General features: G+C 42.7%; 1 protein-coding gene across 4 annotated transcripts in view; it reads right to left on the bottom strand.

Moving 5' to 3' along the window:
- The window catches only part of CFAP418 (cilia and flagella associated protein 418), a 175,234-nt gene that overhangs the window by 40,806 nt on the left and 108,078 nt on the right, over window positions 1-26,350 (bottom strand). The window contains exon 5 of one of the 4 annotated variants that reach the window (XM_069621393.1): window positions 13,066-13,828. The exons of the other annotated variants lie outside the window; for them this stretch is intronic. Coding sequence (XP_069477494.1) covers window positions 13,636-13,828 — 193 coding nt within the window. The 3' untranslated portion in view covers window positions 13,066-13,635. Of the gene's footprint in view, window positions 1-13,065; window positions 13,829-26,350 lie in introns of those variants that run through there. 4 annotated transcript variants of the gene reach the window in all.

Here is a 26,350-nt window from a genome sequence, read left to right on the forward strand (position 1 = left end):
ATCCATACCCACTGGTGAATCTTTTCACACCACCAGACCTAGGATTACATCTAGGTCGGCTGACAGCATACCACCTCACTCCGGTTGGATGGTAAGCTACGCTTTCCCATACACCACTGGTGTATTTCTCTAGCACCAATGAGCTGTTATTTATTAACCCCCAAGTTAATTTGTACCTTTTGAGATCCTCATAGTTCTCCTCCCTCCCACAGACAGACTCTCCCAACTAGTCTCTCCTGATGAAGGCCACCACAACTACAAGCTTCTACCAAGCCATTGTAGCCGAAACACAACTGTGTCGATCACTTGTGGCTCAACTGTGAAAATACCCTTTGTTGTATGTTTCTAATTTCGTGTTGTGTACACCATTTTTGTTTAAACCACACCTGGGTTGAAGAACAGCCTCGGGTAGCACTTATCTGAGTTACTTGTGTCACCGACTTCCTATACTCTTATGTGCTTTTCACTAGGGTGCTCACCCTCCACATCCTGATGAGGATGCACAACTGCACTTCCCTATGTTTTTATATTGAAATCTGTCCGTCATCGCTTTCGTGCTTAGCGAAAGTTTGTAATAATTTAAGACACTGGTTTTTGAGATTGAAATAAATATGTCCAAAAACTGTGGATTGTTGTGAGGATCTCGCATCCCGATTATTTTTGTTATCAATATATGTACCCTCCTGGGCATATCAGGACTCCGCCAGGCGCCCTTTATTTTTTCTCCGAGTCAGTACAACCCGTGGTTGTAGGGCCATTTTATTTGATTGGAGTATACACTAACACCCATACTCCTACACCCACCAACAATGGATAAAGTAAATATTGTGTCCTACACAGATGAATACTTTCAAAAATTGTTAGGCACTACATCAGCCTTCGGTTCAGAAGGAGGAGCAATAGCGCAAGGCTCCATAAAGATGACTTAGACCTCATACATCAAAAAAAGAAAAAACTCATTCGCACTGAGATGCATGGCACCTTCATGCTTGAATATTTAAAGGCCGGAATTATACCAGAGGGACTACAAGTCAAGAACATCCCCCGTGCCTTTACGGACAATCCCAAGTTCAAGATCAACTTCAGTGGGGTTGGCAATAAATGCAGCAGAGATTGGGTCATCCTCATAATCGACACAGAGGAATGCAAAAAGCAGGGCGAAGAACTAGCCGAGCTTGAGAAAAATTTCAGCGAGGACACCGCCATCACAGAAGCAAAAAAGAAACTAGAGAAACTTGAAGAGGAAGTGGATAAGTTTAAACAGATAACTGTAGACCAAAAAGTGCAGAAATTCAGGAAAGACCTTGCACAATACGGCGAAGAAAAAACGTACCCTTATCTAAAAGAAACATACTATAGCGACCTTCAACAACAACAGAAAACCAACTACAATAGACGGAACCACATAGTCAATTTCTCTGGTAGCTCTGGATCATCGAGCGGTGGCCCCCCAGCTCCCCAGGTGGAAACAAGTCCGCATGACCTCCTCCCCAACACCCTTTTTTTCAAAGGGGAGGCCAACGGGGCAGACCAAGGAGGCGACCACAGCAGGCGGTCCAGTACATGCGGACGCGCCAGTGTTATTTCAATCAACCTTGACTACCATCCCCATCTTTAATCTATCATCTAGAATTTTGAAGAATCCAGAACAAACTCTCCTACAGAGAGGTTTGTCTTTCATCCCTGCCACCAAAGCAGACATTTTCAAGACTAAAGCAGAACTCAAGAAATTCTTTCGCACCTTAAGACTGAAATATTTCTTCGAAATATACTTACCTGAAAAACGAGATTTGGAAAACATCTCACAGGACCCAGAGGTACCACGTGAGAATACCAGTGGCCTCAAACCAAAATCGACCTTCATGCTGCCCACACACACCATCCCGGGTGAATTCGATACTTTCGAAAAAATGGTAACCCAAACTGTGACCACCAGCCTTACACGCAAAAACTTCTACCAAGAAAATCTGAGTAAAGAAGAACGAGCAGCACTTAACACACTGAACATGGACAGATCTATCACAATCAAGCCAGCTGACAAAGGCGGTGGGATTGTCATCATGAATACAACAGAATATAACAAGGAATGCCTGCGATTGCTAGCAGACACCAACTCCTACAAAAAACTCCATGGAGATCCTACCCAAAGGCTACAAGACGAGATTAGCAGTCTAATCAGGCACGCAGAAGACCAAGGGTGGATATGCGAGGACGAGCACAGGTTTCTCAAGAAAACGCACCCAAGGATACCGGCCTTCTATATCCTTCCCAAGATCCACAAGCATGCCACTAGACCACAAGGGCGGCCTATCGTCTCCGCTTGTGACTCCCTACTCGAACCTTTGTCCCTCTACACGGACCATTTTTTTAAACCATTTGTGGGCCAAATTAAGTCTTACATTAAGGACAGCACGAAAACAATCAAAATTCTACAAACAGTTGATTTGACACCTAATTCCATTCTAGTCACCATGGATGTCGAGGCCTTATACACCTCTATTCCACTAAGCGAAGGATTAACAGCATTCGCAAAATGCCTAAACAAGAGAACAGACGTTACTTCAACACCCACCAACTTCATTATTGAATGTATCCGCCTGGCTATGTCAGAAAACTTCTTCCTGTTCGAACATCAAATATATCAGCAAGTCAAAGGCGTGAGTATGGGCGCAACGTTCGCACCAGATGTGGCCAATCTATATATGGCCCAATATGAAGACAACCACATATACCATGAAAACAACCCGTACAGAGATCACATCAAAATCTGGCGGCGGTACATTGATGATGTCCTTCTGATTTGGGAAGGAAGCAAAGAAGCCTAGACAGCATTTCACCTGTGGCTTAACAAACAGAACGCACACATCAATTTCACCATCAAATGGGATTTTCAGGCCATCAATTTCTTAGACCTACATATCTATCGTTCCGGAAACCAGCTAAAAACCAAACTTTTCCGCAAACCCACCGATAGGAACAGCCTACTGCATTTTACAAGTTACCACCCCAAAGGTCTTAAATACAACCGGCCCTACGGACAATTCCTTCGTATACGCAGGAACTGCACCGAGAGAGAGACAAGTTTGAACAACATGTCTCACAGCTACAAACACGTCTTGCTGGAAGAGGATACCCCAAGAGTACCATAAAATCTGCTAAGAAAAGAGCTGCCAACACGGACCGCACCATCTGCCTCACCACCAAGATCAAACATCTGACAGACAGAACAGTCTGTGTGACCACATTTAGCCCTGTGAGCAATCTAATCAAGATCACCATCAACAAACACTGGCATCTCGTCAAGAATGAAGGGAGTCTCTCCAAAAAACCACTTTTCGCCTTTAAGAAAAATAAAAACCTCAGGGACACCTTAGTGCACACCTTCCTTGAACCAGCAAAAATAGAACCCACGCTATGGAACCTACCACCGGTCATTGGACATTACAGCTGCGGTCACTGTGTAGCCAGTAGATACACCAAGATCAGCAAAACTTTCAGCCACAAAAACTTCAAATGGACAATGAAAAACCACGCAAACTGCGAGAGCAAGTACGTCATTTATGTCATCAGATGCCCATGTGATCTCATATACATTGGCAAAACAATAAGGCCCATGAAACAGAGGATTAATGAGCATAGATCCTGCCTCAAAAACTCTGTTCAAGACAAGCCTTTGGTTGAGCACTTTGCCAAAAAAGGACACACACATGAACAGTTTACATGGACCGTCCTCCAGCAACTAACACCGCATAAACGAGGAGGAGATATAAATCTCGCTCTCACCAGACTGGAGCAGAAATGGGGCCATAGACTGGATACTGTAAAGAATGGACTCAATATTACAGTAGAGTGGAAACACTTCTGGGACTAGTCCCCACTCTCGTATAAGGTTTTTTTCACACTCCTGCCCAGACTATTCATCCCTGCCAGCCACCTACTTCCCTATAGAGCCATTGGGAGTTTTTATCTTGCATACAGATGCCACTCTTACCCCGTCACCCCATACCCAGAATCATGACTAGTACCCTGAGTGTGGGACCCTAATACCTCCTTGTTACCAACCGCACACCATACTTTGGTTTCTTGCCAACAATAGGTTGGATTTGTGTTCACAAATGTACAGAAAAAATGCAACAAAAAATGTTTTTATGCGTTTGATTTGTTCACACACTTTTGCAGCAAGAATCTGTGTTGTTTTACTGTTTCTGCAAAATATGGACATGAATATACTTGTGTAAGAAACAGACACGTGCATGTTCAGTTTGCTTTGGTGTTTTTTTTTCTCCCAGAATGACATGCGTATAGATATATATAAAAAAAACCCGAAGTCACTGTTTGTGGTATTATTGTCCCCCTCCTACCTCACGTGACCACATTGTCATGATGATTCACACGAGCCCCTGACAAGCGGGCTTGCTCGCCTCTCTCACCTATCACCAGTGCATTGTTTAGGGACTACCATTCCCACAATACATCCCAGTATAGTTCCTTTGTTCTACTCCACACTGGATGCATACACCCCAAACACGGGATGGCTCCTGTTGAGTGACGGCACCTAGAAGCCTATCATAGGATGCATACAACACCTTTACGAGTCCCCCACACACCCCCACTGGGATTGGCCCAGCACTTGGGGGGGGGGGGGGTGTCCACCCTTTCAGTCATATCTGCTGATTCACGGAAGGCAGCCATTTCCAGCGCCGCCGTGAACTCAGCAAGAACTCTAAGAATGCGAATCAGGTAAGCCATGTTCCGGCCGGCCCCAGAGCCCTATGACTCCTGTACTTTGCAAGACTGTTGCACTTTTGACACGTCTTGTTTCCTTAACTGTGCCTCTCATCACCATTTTGCTCCGATAGGGGTATATATTTGTGTTTACCCCTCTTTAGATCAATGGCTAATCATAAAACCAGCGCCGTTTGAATCCGGTTTTCCCGGCACGGCCGATCCATACCCACTGGTGAATCTTTTCACACCACCAGACCTAGGATTACATCTAGGTGGGCTGACCGCATACCACCTCACTCCGGTTGGACGGTAAGCTGCGCTTTCCCATACACCACTGGTGTATTTCTCTTGCATCAATGAGCTGTTATTTATTAACCCCTAAGTTAATTTGTACCTTTTGAGATCCTCAGTTCTCCTCCCTCCCACAGATCTTACCCACGGACAGACTCTCCCAACTAGTCTCTCCTGATGAAGGCCACCACAACTACAAGCTTCTACCAAGCCATTGTGGCCGAAACACAACTGTGTCGATCACTTGTGGCACAACTGTGAAAATACCCTTTGTTGTATGTTTCTAATTTCGTGTTGTGTACACCGTTTTTGTTTAAACCACACCCGGGTTGAAGAACAGCCTCGGGTAGCACTTATCTGAGTTACTTGTGTCACCAACTTCCTATACTCTTATGTGCTTTTCACTAGGGTGCTCATCCTCCACATCCTGAAGAGGGTGCACAACTGCACTTCCCTATGTTTTTATATTGAAATCTGTCCGTCATCGCTTTCGTGCTTAGCGAAAGTTTGTAATAATTTAAGACACTGGTTTTTGAGATTGAAATAAATATGTCCAAAAACTGTGGATTGTTGTGAGGATCTCGCATCCCGATTATTTTTGTTATCAATATATGTACCCTCCTGGGCATATCAGGAATCCGCCAGGCGCCCTTTATTTTTTCTCCAGTTCTCCATAAATACAGAGAGTGTTTTTACACTGGAGCCTTCCTTCAGCATTTTCTGCTATCAATATTAAGTTATTCAATACCCGGCCCTTGGACCAGATCACATGTGTTTCTGATGTGTGAAGCCATGTCATTAGTGGGGTGTTCTGTTAAGGGAGCAAATCACTGCCTTGCAGTGCTAGTTAAAGTACAAGTGATAAAACAGCATTATTACGACACCTATACACTTAAACTTGAGGCAGTCTCCCTTTTGTGCTCAGTTTACCTCCACAGATATCCCAGCCTCTACCCTGGGACCGATGACACAGAGGGAAAGACGGAGGAGCAGGGATGTTTACCATAATGGACAGAATAAACTTTTGTTTCAATATGTCGATGCAAAGTTTCTCTCCGAGAAGAAAAAAAACCTCAGTCGCAGCCTTTTCTTTTCTTAAGGCTTAAGTTCAAATCTCGGGATGTTAACAATATCTTGTCTCAGAACAGGTTGATTCTGGCTTGAGGATGCTGGGATCCTCACCACCTTTTTATCACTTTTGGCAGGGTGAGGGGTTAACACCCCCTCTCTCAATCTTGAGGGCTGGAAGAAATTCTGTACTATTCCACTACAGAGAAGGGTCGAAAGGCTGACATATTAGTAGAACGTGACATTTTTAATATGCATACTCCCTTGTATGTCATATTTTCTACTCTAATCACTACATAGAATTCAGTCAATAGAACTAATGGTAATTTTTGTTTTAAACACTACACAAACATTCATCCTTTCATTAAAGCATTGGCACTTACCCTTTTAACGCAGATTTCATTCTATTCTAATCAGATGTCTGATCGGAAGGAGAAACTAATCCCTCAATGTGATGAAGGGACGTTTGAGGATGGCAGGTCTTAAGTTGGTTCACATGGATCAAGCATTCCTCTGTCATTGCCCTTTTCGCATTTTAATTTTATATGCAACAGGAGAGTTCTTGTTAGTGATCTACTAAGATCCTCGCCAAGATGGGAGGAAATTGTGCCGTTTGATTGGTTGCTTTCGAAATTATCAAGGTAAACGCTATCTCCTACCTCATACTCCTTGTCGGATGTCTGAAGATCACAGTCTTTTTCATGCTTACTGCAGCCTTGCCTAAGTGCTTCTGCACTTCACTTAGGCAAAAGCATGCGGGAGGTCCTTCTGCATATTTTCTACATATTTATGGGTAGTAGAAGAATTGATCAGATCAACGTTGGTTCCTGCAATAGGTACAACAGAGGTTGAGGCAAGACCATTTTTCTGCCAGTTCCAAGTTCAAAAGCAGACATCTTAGCAGAGGTAGGAGTAGACCTCAAAGCTATGAGGACCAGTGGTAGTCGCAAGTTCCAAGTGGCTCCAGAATCCACTACGCACTGCTTTAGAATGCCACAATGGTTTTAATATATTGGTAATCTCCACCACCCCCGTTAGATGCTGGGTGATCAGCATTTGGTTTTCAGGCCTAATATTTCCCACATCTTAGTCATTACTTCAATAGTGAAATGACAATCATTTGAGGAAGGTCCAAAGTAGAAAATATGTGATCAATAAGATAGTTTCAGTTTCTGCCTTGAAATTCGGGGCAGGCAGGCATTCTATCCATTCAGTGAAGAGACACAATGGTCAACATATATTTGTTGCCACTTGCAAAACGAGTCAATGTATCAATAATCTGAAAATCAGACCATGGCAAGGTCCTTCCTCTCTTCGTACAGAAGCCCAGCGAGTGGGAGAACTTATTTGGAACAGTGCAAACACTAGGCACAATTTTTAATATATATTTATGTCCTGACCCATGTGTGGCTAATATGTGACCTCACTTAGGATCACCATTGTCTTTTGGAATTCCCAATGAGCAGCTGTTGCTGCATCATGGGCATGATTAAGATTGTTCTTTGAAATGAAGTATCGCCCACTGATAGTAAATAAATTGGTGTTTCCTAACCAAGAGTCCATCTTGAATTTTGAATATTTTCTGGAATTTCATTAGTATTTGAAGATCTTCATTTCCCTGCCAATCCAGTTCAGATAAGGGAACGTTTTCTGGGTCTTCTAGAGATTGATGTTATTTCCCAATAATAGTTCTTCCTTTTGGGTGGTAATTGGGTCTTGATCTGGAGCATCTCTACTCCATTGCAGAAAATAAAGCTTTTATTAGTCTTGAGAAAGTGACTTGGTTACTGAAGTCATTTGCATTTCTCCAAGGAGATGTTTCTTAGCAATGTATTCACCTTTGATTGCTCTAGTTTGGGCTATTTGATTAGCCAGATCATTTCCGGTTTTATTTGGACCTTTAACTTTCGACTCTTCATGTTTTTCCAAAATAGGGTCATTCTGTTTGATGCCACTAAATCGGCTATCATTTGGATTAACTTGTCGCGTTTCAGGGGTTTGTTGTTCTCACAAAGCAGTTTTTCCAGTTTACAATTGCTCAAGAAATCCATTTCAAAACATAATATGCATCTATCTCTTGTTTTCTTATGCATCCGTTAGGATTAATAGTTCCTGGAGTTGATTAAGTAAAGCTTTATATTTGGCCTTCAAGTCTGCCACTGAACGACTATGGGGACCCATTGTATAGCCGGCTGAGGGTTCAGGAATGTAGTTCACACAAGCATTCCCGACACTATCTACTAATTCCTTCTCATCATTTTCTTTACTATGGTAGGCTCGTCGATTGACAAACTATGGGCATTGCTCGACGTGTTCTTACTGTACACCACATGAGAAGCTAGATATTATGCCTCCATGTTGTTCTAAATTCCTCTCCAGCTATAAAATTATCGTGGACACAATCTTGTAGGATCAGTTGATTATTGTGCCAGACCATTTTGACTGGAGTGGATTTCCCAGTTCGTATTCGCTCATTCTGTAAATAGGTTAACTTTTATGCTCAGCATTAACTTCTTGCTGTTCAAATGGTCTGGTCTGACCGGCTGACAGGTCTTCCCCCATTTCTATTCCTTCTTTGAGCAACTCCTTTCCTCTTCATCCATGACCATCTACTCTCGCCCTTTTGTCAAAAACTAAAAACCGGGCTCTTTTACCAGGCTTTTTGCAACTGACTTTTCTCTTTTGTTCTTGCTGAATTCCAGTAGCTGAGGCAATTTGTCAGGTCTTGTGTCAAGAGAGCACATTGTGGTGTATGTGCGCTTTACAAAACATAACAGAAGTGTCAGAATGCAAAAAAAACAGGACTGGATGACTACTTATAACTGACATGGTCAGCTTGAGATCAGCAGGTCTAGCAGCATGGAAATAGGAGCGATAGCAGCAATGCTTTTGTCCAGCAGCCTACAAGGAACAGAACAGGTAGTTAGACCAGTTCCTGGAATGCAAGATGACCACTAATCATGAATGAATTTGAATTCGCCCCGAGTTAACCACCGCTCTATAGTAGGGCTACTCCAAAGTGGCTGTGGGGGGCGGGGGGGGCAGCTGCAAGGCAAAAAGCAAGTGTGGCGTTATTGAGACATTCCATTTTGTAATATTTCTTAGCCTCTCCGTACACACGGTTGGTCTCTGCTAAAACCGAGTGGGCTTTCATAAAGTTTTCTTGAAATAAAAATTCACTAAAATAGTTGGTCTTTATTGCCACCTAGTGGCCATGTATAGGTTTCCATTTTATACAAATGAAACTTTACACCAAAGCCAATGAATTTGCTAAAAAGCCTAAACCCCCAAATGTGGAAAGCAGAAACGTCATTCATGAAATATCTTGGCATGCTTGCAAATTAGCTTTTCGAGAGGACAGCCACAGCTTTGTCTCAGCTCAAGCATTATGCAGATACAGACAAATCAATATATTGGGGAGGGGAGCAGATGTGGAGTGCATTTCCGTCCAAAAGCAGCAGTTTACCATCAGCGTTTGTAGGTTTATTTTATTTTGTATTGTTTAAAGTGCAGACTTAGCTTTAGAGCAGCGGAGAGCTGTGCAGGCTTGTTTTTTTGGCATATCAGACTCTTGGATTCCACAGAAATTCATTAGTGACTAACCAGGGAAATGGGCGCACTGTTATATGCGTCCATTAAACAAGACAGCAGAAGTACAGCGTATGTTGATCTACAATTACAGAGAACATACAAGTTTGAATAGAATATAATGAACACTAAGAAATAGTCGCACTTGGCATTTACCAAACTTTGTGCACAAAATAAATTAAATGAATTGCTCATCAGACTACATCTTCAATAAAATAATATTCTTGTGCAGTGGAATAGTACATACTCGAACATGGATTCGAATCATCTCACAGGTTTATAACATACTGTGGGAGAACCCAGGGATTACACTTCGAATACATAGTAGAAGTTATGGGCGTGCTTCTGCCTTTTCAATGATTAGAAGTAATATCGGTCACTAAAGGCAAATTTAATACCATCTCAGTTTTGAGAAGTCTCTGACGATCCTTCATATGGCGTCACTTCTCTCCAGGGGAGAACCCCTCTCCATGAGGCAGAGGAGGTGAGGTCGCTAACCAATAGTCCCCCTAGGGGTGGTAATATTTGTGGGAGAATCTCACAGAAAGGGACATCTCTCGTGGGGATAAGGACGTGATTGGGAGGCACAGCCTCATTAAACCTCAACCTAGTAGGCTGACAGTAGCACCTGAATCTTATGACTCTAAACTATGTGTTATTGTAAAACAATGAATTACCCTGACGATTTAGGTACGACACAGAAGCTCCTGAGAAAACTACAAGCACGCAAGAAAACCACCAGAGCAGCTGCAGTCAATGGAATGGAAATTACGTCAGGGGAGACCCTACTATATCAGGGCATCAGAAAGAAAGGCGGAAGGGTATCGGGAAGGATACCGGAGAGAGGGTTCCATGTCTGAAAACCACGGCAAAAATGGCTCTGGATTCAAAATCATCGCAGCAAAAATGCCGTGGTTTTTCCGTCACAATCATTTAAAGGATGCGGGGGACATCCCTGCAGCCCCCAGACCCATTATACCATTTAAGTGGAGCGGGGGACACCCCGCAGCCCCTGCTCCCCTTAAATGGTATAATGGGGCACACCTTTACCGGGTCAAAACACGGCCGCAATTTTTTTTTACCGGCAACATTTTTGCCATGATTTTATTATCCGATACTGGAGAGAGTACTAGAGAGAACCCGAGAGCTGTCGAGGTGGATAGAGAAATCGTGAAGCCGAGAGATCGAAGCTGAGAAAACACCCGAAGGTAGGCCCAAGAAGCTCGAGCAAGAGAAGTGGAAGTTGTGGTTCAAGGGAATGCACAAGGACGTCTTGCAGGCCGACACGGTGATGGCCGTGGAGAAAGCAGAAATGAAGAAGGGAATAGGCATGCTGCATGGAGGCAGAACGGCAATAAATATAAACCTGCAAGCTGGTGGCCGGTGGGTGAGACGCAAGCCAAGAGAGTGTCAGAACACACCGGTTGAACAGAAGTACATTGTTCGTAACACGCGGAGAAAGTGTCAGTTGGCTGAGAGTTGGCCCTACAGCAAGACAGAGATTGGTTATTGCTGCGTGACCTGTAGTCGGTTAACCACCCAGTCTAACAACTCTGCTGAAACCGCTAACCTTATCCATTGACCCAGCTATCTACCCCAACCTGAACAGTATCCCCAAGAGGTGGTGGCTGGACATTCTCCACAGGGAAGGAAGGCCGAGACCGTGGTTCGCTTTGCGATGGTCAACTGTACAGGGCCCAAGAAGTGAACCCCAACGAGAGTGGGAGAAGGTATCAACCGTCGTCCGAAATCCTACCAACCTAGTGCTCAACCTCAATACAGGTAATGGGAGTTACTGAATGGCCAGGAGGAAGCAGAGAAGTATTTTAAAAAGACGCTTAAGACATTCCATGAAACTTAAAGCAACAAGGGAAAACTGAATAGCATAAGCTGAAAACACCTACATCAGAAATGAGAGAAGATATTGTCCGAGAACCCGAAACCGCAACTCCCTTAAAGACACCATAGAAGGGGGTTATTTTATCGACCCTGGAGTGTACAAGAGGGGCTTAAAGGGGTTGGAAGCCCAGGGATGATTTATGCTCTTCTTCCCCATCCAAACATCAAAGAACTGGGGGAAACCCTTGCCAAAAGGAGAGAATTACTGTACACGCCCCAGAACCATCTAAGGCTAACCCCAATCATCTTCTGTCAACACCAAGGTTACCAACTGCTGATTAGTCGACACCAGATCCTGCCAAGAGTCCCATCTTTATCAGCTCATGACCTTAGCCTTGCCTACCTCAAAGATAAAAGAAAACCATTAACCTTGTCAGTGTTCTTCAAGCTTAAAAAGACAGGAAACTAGGAAAAATCCTTTGAGACTGTAAAGTAGAAAGAAACAGAAAAGCGTTAACCTATTCATGATACAGTTCCCAGTCTAGTTCCATTGAAGTGTGGTGTTGGAGAGTCTGAAGAGGTTCCAGGGAACAGCTTCTTCATCCTGGTGGGGCGGATCGAGAATTGTGCAACCGAGAGAGAGCATAAAAGCCTCCCTAAGGGAGTTACAAAGCTTACTGAGGATTGTGAGAGACAATGAGGAACCAGCTAGGAGAAGGGAGTCATTCTCCTAGCCCTACAGTATCTTTATAAAACTGTTTATTTTCTATTGGGTCATGAAGAACCCAATACTGTACTTAATATTTTTAATAACGTGTGAGGTGCTTGGACGATATAAATCCAGGAGAAGGGAGTCATTCTCCTGGATTATGACCAACAACTGGACTTCATAGTGTTTTGTTGTATTGACAGAATAGGTGCCCTTGTAACCGGGATGGTGTATTTTTGTTTTAACTCACACAGGCTTCCTGACGAGCACCAGAGTTTCTTTAATTTAGGCGGGGAAACCCCCTTAGAGTTAGGGATAGATAGGTTTGGTTTCCCTTTAATAAACGTCTAAACCAACCACTGTTGCACCACTTCGCCAGTATCTTCATTCCTTGTCGCCAAATGGCCTAGCAGTGTTTTTCAAAGAAGTGAACTTTTTTGCTAACCTAATGCGTTACATTAGCCTTGCTGATGTGACTTTCTGGTTTTACTACAGATCTATTTAATTTGAAATTCAAGAGATAACCCGTAGTAAACCTGAATCAATGGAACGAAGATTATGCTAGAAAGAAAATAAAATCCTATTTTAACGGGTTACATACTGTCAGACTGGTGTACTGTAATAGCTCTAAATGAAAGGCATGCTCTTCCCCAATGAACTGCCACACAAGCTATGGAAACAAATTACAATATCTTGCATAAACAGTTTGCAAACAAACGCAATTTACGCACAATAACGCACTGTGTGTCACAGCTCAAAGTTGTCATACCCAAGGAACAGACTTTTTTTTGTTTTTTTTGTTATTGCTTTGTATAACCTTTAGAATGCAGTTTTAATTCAGCACACATTACAAAACATTACATTTTTTAATACAAGTCAGCCATGATCAAAGTATACACAAGATTAGCGAGCTCCATTACAAAATGTAAGTTACAGTGTAAAAAAAACAGAGTGCAAAATAGCAAAGTGTGAAAATTAGATTGTGCAAGAAAGCAGTCATCATAATAATAGTAGGAGATTACATTTGGCAAGGATAAAAACATTAGAATTTAAAATATCAATTTTAAAACTGGAATACAAGTGCAAATTCTCATAAAACAGATGTGCAATGATATGGAAGGTTCAAGTTACTAAGATCGGTAGAACATAAATACCTCACATACAACAAAACATTAGAATTAGTAGCAAGTAAAGAAAAGCTCTGCTACACGATTAAAATCAGATGAAAATAAAACTGAATTTTTACCTAAATTACTGCCAGATCAAAGAAAGTTATACATTTTGTGATAATTCAACGTCAATTTTAAACAATAGCTGACAAAGTGCAATAATTAATGTTCGATTTTCACCACACATCATTCTCGTCCATAAACAATTCATTGAAAATTCCGATTTATTCATGATAAAATTGTTTAGGGTGGACAGTCTAATATTTCTAAAATGAGGACACACCAGGACCAGATGCTTAAGAGTTTCCTTAGGATCTTCACAATGTAAGAAACAACACTTCGGTGAGGGTTTAATAGCGTCATCAGAAACCCAGGGGAGTGTTCTTTCTCTAGTATGGAAGTGATCCAATTTGAAACGAAAATACAGTAGTCGAGCCTTAGGACATGGAAAGGAGATTAAATAAGGACTACGCATATTTCTTTTTCAGAAACATTTTGCATATTCAGTATACATATGATATTTATTCAATTCTTCAATGGTGACAATACAAACCATTTAAAAAAGCTTTTTTTAACATATCCTGGATGAGTAGCTAGATTCTCAACCGAGACATTGAGTTCAGTCAATAAAATGTGCCTTTTCTTACAGTAAGACAGAAAGGAATACGTTCCATTCACACCCATCATTTCATGAATTAGTAGGAGGATTTACAATTTAGCAAAATTATTCAACATTCGCCATTCATACCTGGTGGCCAATGAAATGAATCCCAATTCATGGTGAATTATAGCATTGAGAACAGAAGGAGCTAGGTGTAGCATCATCTTCCAAGCACTACCTTATAAAATGTTTTAAAATAAACGAAGATCTGTCAGACAAAGATCCAATTCATACAGTAGAATAGGCTCTACTTTTAAAGAGTAAAAATCTATCAGGGAAAGCATTGAAAATTTGCAGTATTTGGATAAGCGGTTGAATCTTCTGATTAAGTATCTCTCTCCATTTTAACACAGAAGTGGAATTGGACAAAGTGTATCCCAAATATTTAACACTTAATGGTTGGTCTATGCAGATGCCTTCAAGTGACCAATTGAAGGGCTTCAACTTCTTTCCTCCAGTAAGTATCATGATTTTGGATGTCATAGGATTGGGGGTTAACTTGTATTTAAATGCATATAATGAAAAGGTATTGAGTTTGTTTTGAAGCCCAGATGGGGTGGAATCAAGTTATAAAAATGTCATCTGCAAAGGCTATCCAGTGTAGCCGCATCTTCCCCAATCTAACAGAAAAAGTATTAGCTAAGTCCCATTCATTATCTAAATCACGGGTATAAATAAACAAGTGTGGATGCTAATGTGCACCCTTGTTTTACTCCTACATGAGTGGGAATGTTTTCAGTCAAAGCGCCCTCTCGATTAATTCTTACTGTATAGGCAGTGTTCTCATGTAGCATAGAAATTAGCAGGATTATCAAATGAGGAATACCCATTTTTGACATCTTGACCCACAATAGCTCACGAATAACACTATTGAAAGCTGCCGACATATCCAAGGCAGCGATATAGATTGACTTGCCCCTTTACATTTGGTCTGAGCCAAGACGTGGGATAAAATGGTTGCATTTAAAGATGCCCCCATACATTTCCTAAAACTGATTTGGAATTTCAATAAAGTGCTGTGTGCAGTGATATGATTTTCCAGTTTATAAAGAATAAGAATGGAAAAAAAAATCTTAACGGAAGCATCAGTAAGGGCAATACGTCCATAATTTGAAGGGAAAGAAGGAGCTCCCTTTTTAAATATGGGTACAATTAATGAAAGTAGCCGGGATTTTGGGATGGTCTGTGTTTCAAAATGAAGTTCGAATTTGACCCCGAGAATCTGCACCAAAAATGTAGGATTGGCTTTGTAAACACAAGCAGGAATACCATTCGAAGAATTTAACTTTGCGATAGCCAATTCTATGTCAACAAGATTCCATTCACATTTACCCAACAAACTATGTGAGAACATTGTATGGGAAAGACCTAGGAATCGAGATGGTAATTGATAAACTTTAGTGATATGATTCTTCCATGTTTCAGCAGAAATCAAAGAGTTAGAGTTTGATCAACACCATGTTTATCATGCTTAAACAAAGACCAAATTGATTTGCTGCCATGTTTGCAAATCACTGTATCATATTTTGGCTGTCAGCAATAGGTCTTTTGATTTTAATATGTTTCAAGTTACTTTTATACAGTTGGAGAATACCCTTCTTATCATGGCAATACTGAGCATAATCCATGTTACTCTTTCTCAGAGACCCAATTTCTTTATTTTTTTGAAGTTTTAACAAATTCAATTCCAAATCGAAAGAGTATTTATGATGGCTGTTTGGAGGTTTTTGTTCATTTGCAAAGTGCTTTAGATTCAATAAAATTATGTTTTTCATTTGATCTTCAATGAGACCAAGACACACATTGGCCTTAGAAATATCCAACCTTTTGTATCTCTACTAGAGTCATATGGGTGATGCACTGACAAAGGTAAGAGTTGCAGCACTGGATTGATATGGAATTTTAACATGGGCATGGATATCACTAAGTGGATAATCAGATGAACGCTTAGTTTCCCATCATAAACTAGCATTTGTTAAGAGATCTTGAAACACAGAAATAATCAATTAAGGAACAGGTTACACCGTGAGTGCAGGTGTATTTCAGAGTATGCTCTACAAATTTAACAAAGTATGAGTCCCATTCACAAAAATACTCAACCCATTTCATTCCTCTACATTTAGATATTTAAAAACTTGGATTTTAGAATTATCAGAGTTTGAACTTTCACTGCAGTGCAAATTAAAATCACCAATTACAATAAACTCATAAGCTGAATTGCGAATAAGAGCATCTTCAAGGATTGAATCTATTTGGTCAAAAAGATCCTCCTGAATGATTTTAACGGGGTTCCAATACAGACATACCAATATAAGACACTTTTCTACCATTTGCCTTAAAAACGTTTCAACAACTAGTAGATGTTAGGAGCAAAAAATGAGTTTGGAAACTAAATTTAAACTATTATCAATAGCAATAAATAAACCACCTGAAGGTCTTCCAGTGTGGACTATGCTTGCTGATGAAAAGTAGACGGCATTGCCGTCAATTAAGAATTGACAAATCTTCATGGTCTCTTGTAGAAATATAAAATTAGGTTTGAGTGAATTCGGGAGAAGCGAGAACCACCTTTGAAAGTTATTAAAGCCACAAGGATTCCACAAGATCAAAGTAGAATTGTGATAAATATGCTGGCTATGCCGAAGTAACCACAGGTTTTGGAAGACAAATGGATTTAACAAGAGGTTTGATCCAAGTCCAATCTATGATTGAGCCTGTAAGAGACACAAACTGTGCAATGATATCTTTGTTAGATGCTTGATCTATATTGCCAACCATAGTAGGACCTCCCAAAGCAACTTCTTGAACAATATGAGCCTTCAAACACTTCATTGCATCATCTTTAGTTTTGAAGAGTTGAATAGAAAGTCCTAGGTGGAGAAAATCATGTCGATAATCCCAGATTAGTTTTGATACAATGTTAGAATGTGTCTTGCAGACCATCCGATGATTGTTATGAAGTGCTAGTGCAATCCAATCCAAGTCTCCAGATTTTAGGATTCTCAATTAGGGAATTTGATTAATGATACCCAGTAGAAACGAACGATTGATAAGGGCATTGACTAAGATCTTCGGATCACTTTCCCAACCAATAAGGTTTGATGTTTGGTTGTTAATATTAGATATTGTTGAATCAACTTCAGGAGAGCCATCAGGCTGTTAGAACTGCATGCATTTGAAGAGGTCCTGTTAACGATGGGGGGCCTTTGATTAGTATCAGACAAAGAACAGGTTAGAGCCAGGAAGAAGGGCATCTATGGTAGATTGAAAATGTGTTCTTAAATGTGAAATGAGATTAGCTTTAGGCAAATTAACAGGATTAGTATTCATTGCAGGTCCACAAACTAGTTGCTGCGTAGAATTATCAGCAGTAGGTGGAATGCTCACGTTCAGTTGCACTTGGGTTTGAAAGTCGGTTGAGCCGGAGGGAACAGAGCTCAAACCATGAGGAGATGGGATCAAAGAAGCATCAGAATTTGGTTCAAGGCAGGGATTTTGCTCAAGTGTAATATGAGATGAAGTTGCATTGGAAGTATATGAAGGACAACCATTCAAGGTAGATGAGATTTTAGTAATCTCACAAATTGGAAGAGTAGGGTTGATTGTAGAGATACTATTTGTCTGACACCAAACAGCTTCGGCATAGAACAAGTTGGATACCCATTGAGCTGAAGAATTTAGTGTTTGAGCAAGATTAGGGACAGACGCGGGAAGAGTAAGGGTTACAATAGGTGTTGCAGATGTCCGACACAAGCACTTGGTCCTCCCAACTATTGGATAAAAACTGGACAGGTGTGCCCGTTTCCCATCACCAAGCTCTTCCAAATCATTGGAGGATATGGGTATATCATTGATCGACTTGTGAAGAAGAGAATTCCTAATTATGGGAATTACTTGTTTTGCGTTCTTCTCTTCCTTAAGATTAGTATGGTTACCTTGATGGATTTGAGTTTGGCTATGAACTTCGTGCCCCGCTTTGAATCATCCTCCAAATGCAAATATGCTCTACTTCATCTGTTAATTGTGAAAGATCTAAGGTCTAGTCTTCATTACTAAATGGCACAGAGGCCTTTAATATTTGAATTATGGCCACTAATTTTAGGTAGGGGCATGTTCTTAGTTTTTTTTACATTAGTCCACACTCACATTTTTTCTTTGAACTCTTCTCTGAGCGGGTCTCACTTGGAGTCTCTTATACTAGAGGTAGAAATATCCACAACTGGTTTGGCTTGTTCGCAATCAAGGATGTGGGTTCGTGCAGAAGGACTATTAGGATGCATGAGATAGGAATTGTATGATGAGAGCTGCGCATCACAAAGGATTTTCAAGTTGATGTTTAAGTCTTTGTCTATAGAAGACTTCATTTGTATTTCAATTTCCAAACTTTTATTAGTTAACGTTTTTATATTTTGTTACAATTTAAGCGATTCAGGTAAAGGCTCGTCAACTACCACGTTCAAGTCACTTAGTGAATTCTGTGAGTTGGCAACTTTATATGAAGACGTTTCTGCTGAAACAAAATCAGCTTGACAAGAAACATGCTTAGATGGAATCCAATTGGTCTGCGTTTGTGCATTCCTAATGGAAGTTACAGATGAGACAGGGACTGGAACAGGAGGTCTACACGTCGCTCTAGCAATTAGAAATCCCTCACGTCTGTTTATTTTAGACAAGATATCTGAAAGAGTAAATTTCATATTTCTGAATTCCAAATGTGCGAGTTTGTGTCCCTTATCAAGGAGGTTTAAAATGTGGGACATTACTGGAAAGGTATGTACATCAGGATCAGTTCAGGCTTTAGGACTTGATGGAATCTTTTTCTCCTCATCACACTTACCCGTACTCACACATAAGAATGTTCAATGAATTGGGAGTCAACTATGCAGCAATTAGGAGTCCCCTCTGGGTCTTGGGGTTTTTTATGAGACTCAAACAGGCGAACTGGATGAACAGTTTTTCAGAGTGCTTCTTTTAAATAAGGCAGATGAGAGTGTGGGTTTAGGAGGTTTAAAATAGGGGTTTTCTTTAGAGTATAAGCTAATTTCGTCCACATTTCTGGGTTGTAGTGACTGGGAAGTGCAGGGACCGAGAGAGCCTAATTCTCTTCTCAAGTTTGGCCATAACGGCAGGAGCCATCATCGAAACGTCAGAGGTGGATTCACTTTCCACAACCACAGAATTCAATGACAACGAAAACCAACGTTATGTTTATGATTATTCGTAGCAGAGTTGTCCAAATCATACATTTCCCGTAGGGAGTAGGAATTAATCTCCTGCAGGGAGTTAGAAAGTTGGTTTTCCGGGGCACGATCACTGACCAACGATGGATCAGGGCTCCGTTGTTCATGAACACAAGCAGAAATCACTAGATCACCCGAAGCCACGTTGTTAGTGGTTGACTTAGCAAAGCTGGCCATTTTAATAGGAAAGGTGGGAGAGAGAGAGAGAGGAGGATGATTAGTACACAAATCAGTAATGGTAGCCCGATCAAAGGGGTTTTTAGTAGTCTGCTTAGAGGGCAGTTCAGTTTCTGTGGTAGCGGGGATAGAGGGCTTGGAAAGGAAAGGCACTTTCGCCTACCATGAAGGAGAGGCTAAATTTACACAGTATCTGTTAGAGAAAAGACTAAAATAAGAGTATTCAAATATAACGCCCCAAATTACAGACATTATCAAAAATATCACATTTAAATATATATCTCATAGGCAGAAATGAGACAATGGAAACACAAGTTTCCTGCTCCTACCTGCAAGGCAAAAAACCTCGGGGTCATCTTCGACTCCACACTCTCCTTCTCTCCTCATATATCTGACGTCTCTAAGAAGTCACACTACCAGCTGCAACTCCTCAGAGGTATTCTTCCCTTCCTCTCCTTCCCCCAAAAGCTCACTGTCTCCCGAGCACTGGTTCTCTCAAAGCTGGACTACTGTAACAGCCTCTATCTTAATCTGCCTGCATCCACTCTCCGCCCTCTGCAACTCATCCAGAACAGGACTGCGAGACTTGTCCTTTGCCTCAAGCCCAGGGACCGTATCTCTCCAGGACTGAAATCTCTACACTGGCTCCCAGTGACTGCGAGGATTAAGTTCAAAACCCTCTGCATTGTCCACAAGGCCTGCTGGGGCCTGGGGCCTGAATACCTTCAACTCTCTCTTCCTAAATATCTTCCTTCCCGAGCCCTTCGCTCATCCGTCTCCAACTCCCTCAGGGTCAGCCGCTTCTCACAGCAACGAGCTGGGGGGTAGATCTCTCTCTGCGGCAGGGGCCTCCCTCTGGAACAGCCTTCCTGCCTCCCTGAAACTTGAAGAGAACCATCTCCGGTTCCGGAAGCACCTCAAAACCTTCCTCTTTGCTTCTGCTTTCTCTCTCCCTCTCCCCTGCTAAATTCTTCACTGAAATTGCACTGAATCTGCAACTGAGCCACTCTCACCGACCTCGGTACTGGGCCCAGCCACTCTCCACTTGCACTGCCTCCCTGGCAACCCCTTCACTGCGGGACTGTCTCTGTATCCCTACAGCCCCCCCTCCCAGCACTTGTCTGCACTTACCTTGCACTTGCCACCAGCTGGCCCCATTTTATTTATTTTATTCTACTTACCTTGTACTGCACTTCCCCCCCTCCCCTTCCCCTTTTTCCCTTCCCCTTACCCCTGCACTTGCGCGATCTAAATGACACCTGGCCTAGTAGGATCGTTGTCTTCCCCTTGTTCCCCCCTCCCTGCCTCATCGCGCCTTGAAACACTTGTGTATAGGCGCGTTACAAATGCCATATCATATCAAGTAACAACACGTGACGGGTTAACCAAACCGTCAGAAAGGCGGTAGGAAACAAATAGCATCGATTTCACTGACTTGATCTGTATAATTCCATGCACAGAGTTTGTAAAATACAGAAACCAAATGTTGTTTTACTTATTTCAAGTCAGTGAGCAGATGCTAAATCAAACACGGTTAAACTGATGAGAAAACAGAGTTAACACAAAGGGTGTTGCAGCGTTTCCATTTGTTTAATGACAGCGTTTACAACAGTAATGACAAGTGCGAGAAAGACCAAGAATAAATGATCGAAGTGTGCAGAAAAGGAGTTTAGCAAAGTAAAGAACACACCTAGCCACACAGAGCCAAAGAAGCTCAACAGGCACTTGCGGGGCTCGCGAACACAAGAAAATGGCTGTGCCTTATGTAGCGAGTGTGCTGGGATAGGGGACTGGGCCACATAGCACTGAAATGGCAGAAAAAAGGAACAAAGTAAATACCAGAGAAAGTCAAAATACAATGGAATGTTACACTAAAGTTACGCCCCTAACTTCCAATCCCATGGAACGTTACAGCTGAAGAGAGCAGATTTCGGCTCGGCAACACACTGTGGTTTGCAGGGAATTAGATGCAGAGAGACGTGCGGGAGGCTTCTATTCAGTACTCCTCGCTGGCTTCCCTCAGGCACTTTCGAGGGCACTATCACAATAGAGACATTATCACAGAGCAGAGATGTGTAAACAATAACTGCCAGTTGTGTCCTTCCATTCCGAGATGGACCTTAAAATAGGACTAAATTAGAAGCAATGGCCCAAAGAAAGCGATTTGCAACAAAGATCAGCTGGTCATTATGGATTGTGAATCTTCATTAACACCACATGGTAACGCAACACACACACGTGGAAACACCCATCAATTTAACGCAGGATGGAGATAAAAGAGGCTCTTAAAAAGTAACATTTAACAATTCTCCCCACAACGTACATAATGTGTCAGTCATTTAGTAGAAGCTAGTGCAATTAACAGAGCGTTCACCATGATGCATGCTTTCTGCATCGTGAAGCAGCTGCTTGAAAGCAGAGCCCTTCACATACTGCTGTAAGTGCTCTGGAAGATTGTGAAGGCAAGCGTCCCCAGATAGCACGATCCTCCCCGCAATGAGAGACAATAATGGACTCTCCCAGGATGGGAATAAGGCCAGGACAAAGTGCGGGTGAGCTTAAATGGGAGTTTATCAATCAAAATAGGGCATGCAAAGAACTCTGCAAACTCCGAGAGCGCTCTGTCTGACAATAGCAAAGACAGGCGTATATATTTACAAAAAACGTCATAAGAACCTACATGCTATAGGGGGCACAAGTTCGTGGGGATTGGGTGGCGACGACTTGCTATAGGTGCTGCTGCGATGTGGTTTGCCGCGGCTGGAGGACGTCACTGGTTACCCTCGTGGGTTGGGCTGGGCCTGGCAGGTCAGCTGGGCTCATCCGGGCAGTGTTGTTGTGCCAACCGTGATCAGTGTCAGAGATGAATGTCTTTCCTGACTTTCTGCCCTAGGGCCACGCACACCGCAGTCATTCAACATTGCAATATTATCTTCCCTGGTAAATCTTCCAATAGGTTATTCTACAGGTTAATGCAACACAGGAGGAATGCACCTGGAGTGGGGTCTGTCGGCGATTTGTCAATACATGGTTACCACCATCCTGTTGACCTGGTATCAGAGGTCGTGGGGCTGGGTCTAGGGGCATGGGACAGGCAGTCTATGTTATCATGTCTTGTTAGAAGTCATTATGGATGTGTTCTTGTGATGTTGCCATAATATTGGGTGTCCTAATTTTACAGGGGCCATTAACCTAGGGTGGGTCAGCGGGTCGTGGAGTCTAGGACAGGGCGCCTTTGGATCTGTGTTTTAAGGCCGGGGTTTACTGCTGGGTTGTAAATAATTCAGGTGGCAGGCTGTGGCCTTGGGTGCTGCGGGGGAATGTGAGTGCTTGAAGCGGCTCCAGCCGAATTGGGGGAGGTGGAGCAGTGCGGCACAGGCCTCTGCTTTTTCGTCTGGTAGGCTTCACTGGGAGGGAGGGGGAATGGCCTTGCATGTGCTCACAAAGGTATTTTCCTCGTGTGTTGCAGACTTGGGGTGGAAGAGACAAACATTCATATAATATACAATACTCATTAAGTCTTTCCAAAGCTCACGTTTTTGACATTGCCGGTGCCATCTATATGGCCAGTTTGAGCACATTACTTGTACACTACGTTTTTAGCAACTACAACATTTTGTTATATGCTTATACATACACGGTAAGTGAGGTAGTAGTAAGGTTGGTGGAGCACACAGGAACAACCCGCCACTGCGACTGGCGGCAGTGGCGCATAGTGGGCTCGGACACCCATATGGTGCATCTTCGTGCACCCCTTACATGAGCCCTCAGTATGGTTGCATTTGTCTTCCCTTGCACTCTAGCAGCATTAGTTCAGATTTGGCGCGGGACTGTGGGATGCAGTCTTTTCGATAACACACATAACATGAAAAACCACCGGGTCACTTTTACCATTTGCACATAGTTACAGGGATGTGGGTGCTTCAACCCTACTGTTATATGAGCACCCATACTGCCATTTTCATATATTTTAAAGTTTTTTAGTCAGAGAGGTTGTGGAGAGAACGCTTTCATCAAAGGTGGTTTACTCATTAGAATTTGGGGACATTGCTTTTTGTCAGGGGACCATTGTACAGTTCTTTTCCACCCAGGCCCTGCTGGCCGGGTCATGCTGGGAGCAGCGATACACTGCGGAAGGTGAAATGTTACAGTGTTGGTATCTAACACTAGCTCATGTCCGTCTGCTCGTGGGAACGGGCTCTTAACGGATCTGCCAGGGAGCTGTGGCCACAGGGATAAGTGATACTCTCCACGGGTGGGGGCCGTATGGCGGTGCGCAGGGCTCAAGCCATTTCTATTATACAAAATGGTTTCCAGAGCCTAGCTAAATTGGACAGGTTTGGTCAAGGTCTTCAGCGAGTGCCCCACCCGCCACCTGGGCCCTGGTGGCAGGAAGGGCACCCGGCAAGCCATGAACCTCACCGGGGGAGCAGAGGCATGGGAGGGGGGTCTTCTGGACCAATCCTCCCATACAATTGTTAAAGCTCTCTCTACACAGACCGAAAAAAGAAAAGGAAATGGAGCTGGACAAAGCCGGTTATCAGTAAAAAAAGGAAAAAATGCAACATTGTTGAGAGTTTGTCTCATCCATTTTGACATGCTAATGGTGTGAACACATTCTGGGAGTTGATGAGACCATTAAATGAATGTAGGAGGTGCTGGAAAAAGGGCACCAAGGATAAAATAAAAATTCCTGGGATAGCTAATTTAAAGGAAGAAAGAACAGTAGGAAAACTGTATCGCTTTACCATAATAGCCTGTGTCAACAACCTTATAAGAGAAATGGATGATTAGCAGAACCTACCTAGAGGTTTTGCTCCCCATTAATTTTGCATTTAATGGAGACACCAAGTTATGCTGGATGACGTACATTTTACTGTGAGGACTTCCTCTCCCAAGGGAGGATCAACAACACCCCAGCAAAGGGAAAACAGATACAAACTTTGACGGCAGGGACACAACTACATCACCTGAACTGAAAACAGGATCTTGTTTGTCTAAGCAGTATCTGAAGATCTTTGTTAAATAATACGAAATGAAATGTAAAGATCTCAAACTCTCATTATACATCTAGAGAAACCCTCTCCTGACTGACTTGAAATAGTTCCCCTAAAAATGTAGCTGTGGCCTGAACCAGGCCAAAATCTCATGACTTGGTAAAGTTTCTGCTATCAAAATGAATCTAATTCGGAGGACTCTGTGTTCCATGCTCCTCCCATGCAGTTCCCTAGAAAAGAAAGGGCTAGCTCCAGAAGCATATTTGGTTTCGTTTTTAATAAGAAGCTCTTGAGAAGCCAGCCACAATGAATACTTTATAGGACTCAGTTGTTGGTGGGCTGGGAGCAAATAGCTCTGGTGTTTGCATGGTGTGCCAAAGTATCAGAGAAGAGGTGGTGTGTGGAAGACAACTCATGAACCACACTCCAAGGAAACTGATTTCTTGTGTTTTATATATTTTATTTATGGTTTAAAGCATGGACCTAACTCGAGAGTAGCGGAGTCTGGGTAGCTAGCATTTGGGCTGGCATCTTTTAACAGTAGCTTAGTACTGTGAGGTCTAAGTGTCGGTATGTGCGTCCATTGTAATTAGTTCTTGGTCAGGTGTTGTTGAAAGAACCATGTTTTGAGAGATTTGCAAAATTGGAGAATTGTTGGGGCATTCCAAGCCGACACCGAGATTGAGTTACAGAGGGTGGGTGCATGACAAGAGAAGGATTGTTTGTGAGTCGTCTCTTAGCGGATGAGTTGTGATTCAATCCGGTTAGTCGATTTGCAGTGCGCCAAGCGTCTGCCACCAGATATGTGGAGCTTAGCCACCAGGTACGCTAGTGTGCTACTCATGACTGCTTTGTAAACGATACATGCAGTTTTGAACAACATCGTGGCTTGGAGTGGAAGCCAATGCAGTTTGTGTAGGATGGGGGCAATTCGATCAGATTACTGTGCTTCCGTAATAAGCTGTGCTGTAGGGTGGTGGCCTGCTTTTAGGGGAGCCAATTGAGTAGCTGGGAGCCCTGTCAGGAGAGCATTTCACCCATCGATGTGCAAGACCACAAGGGCCTGCATTATGTTGAGGAAGTCCTGCAGCGGGATGAAGGGTTTGATTTTTGGAGGGTAGAAGGGTAGAGATTCTGAGCCAGGCTATTTGAGCTTTCTTGGCTATGTGTTTCTGGAAGGACAGATCGCTGTCAATGGTGAAGCCTAAGGATTTTACTGAGTCAGAGAGTTGTGGATCAAATCCTTCTAGGCGCATGTCATTGAGCCATTGTTGGACAAGTTGTTTTTAGCGCGCGGACCAATGAGGGTGAATTCAGTCTTGGATGGGTTTAGTTTGAAGTAGGCAGTCGACATCCAAGACTGGATGATGGCTCAGTAATCATGGAGATGAATGATGTCCTGCACGCTATTTACTCTCATGTACAACTGTCTGCGTATTGGTGGATGGCTATATTGGGATCTTTTAGGAGAGTGCCCAGAGGCGCCATGCAAAGGTTAAAAGAGATTGGTGAGAAGATGGAATCTTAGGAGACTGAGCAGGAGACCTGGAGTCGGTTAGAACGCAACAGGTTCATCTGGAAAGTCTGGTGTCTGCCCGAGAGGTAGGAGGTAAACCAATTCAGGATCATGCCAGAGAATCTTATCCTGTCAGCAAGGAGGGCGAGAAGGATGCAGTGGTTGAGGGTGTCAAATGCAGCAGAGGTCAAGGAGGATTAGGAGGTAGGAGTCGCACTTATCCATGATTTGGAGAGCATCCTCCACCACCTGGATTGTGGCTGTCTCGTTGCTACACTTTAGGCGGAATCCTAACATAGTTATTTAGGAGATGGGGTTGTTAAGAGTCTGGCAGGTAGTTGTGTAGCAACACATTTTTGCAAGATTT

Source organism: Ambystoma mexicanum, chromosome 5q (genome assembly GCF_040938575.1).
Source record: "Ambystoma mexicanum isolate Mex_15411 chromosome 5q, UKY_AmexF1_1, whole genome shotgun sequence".
Taxonomy (NCBI): domain Eukaryota; kingdom Metazoa; phylum Chordata; class Amphibia; order Caudata; family Ambystomatidae; genus Ambystoma; species Ambystoma mexicanum.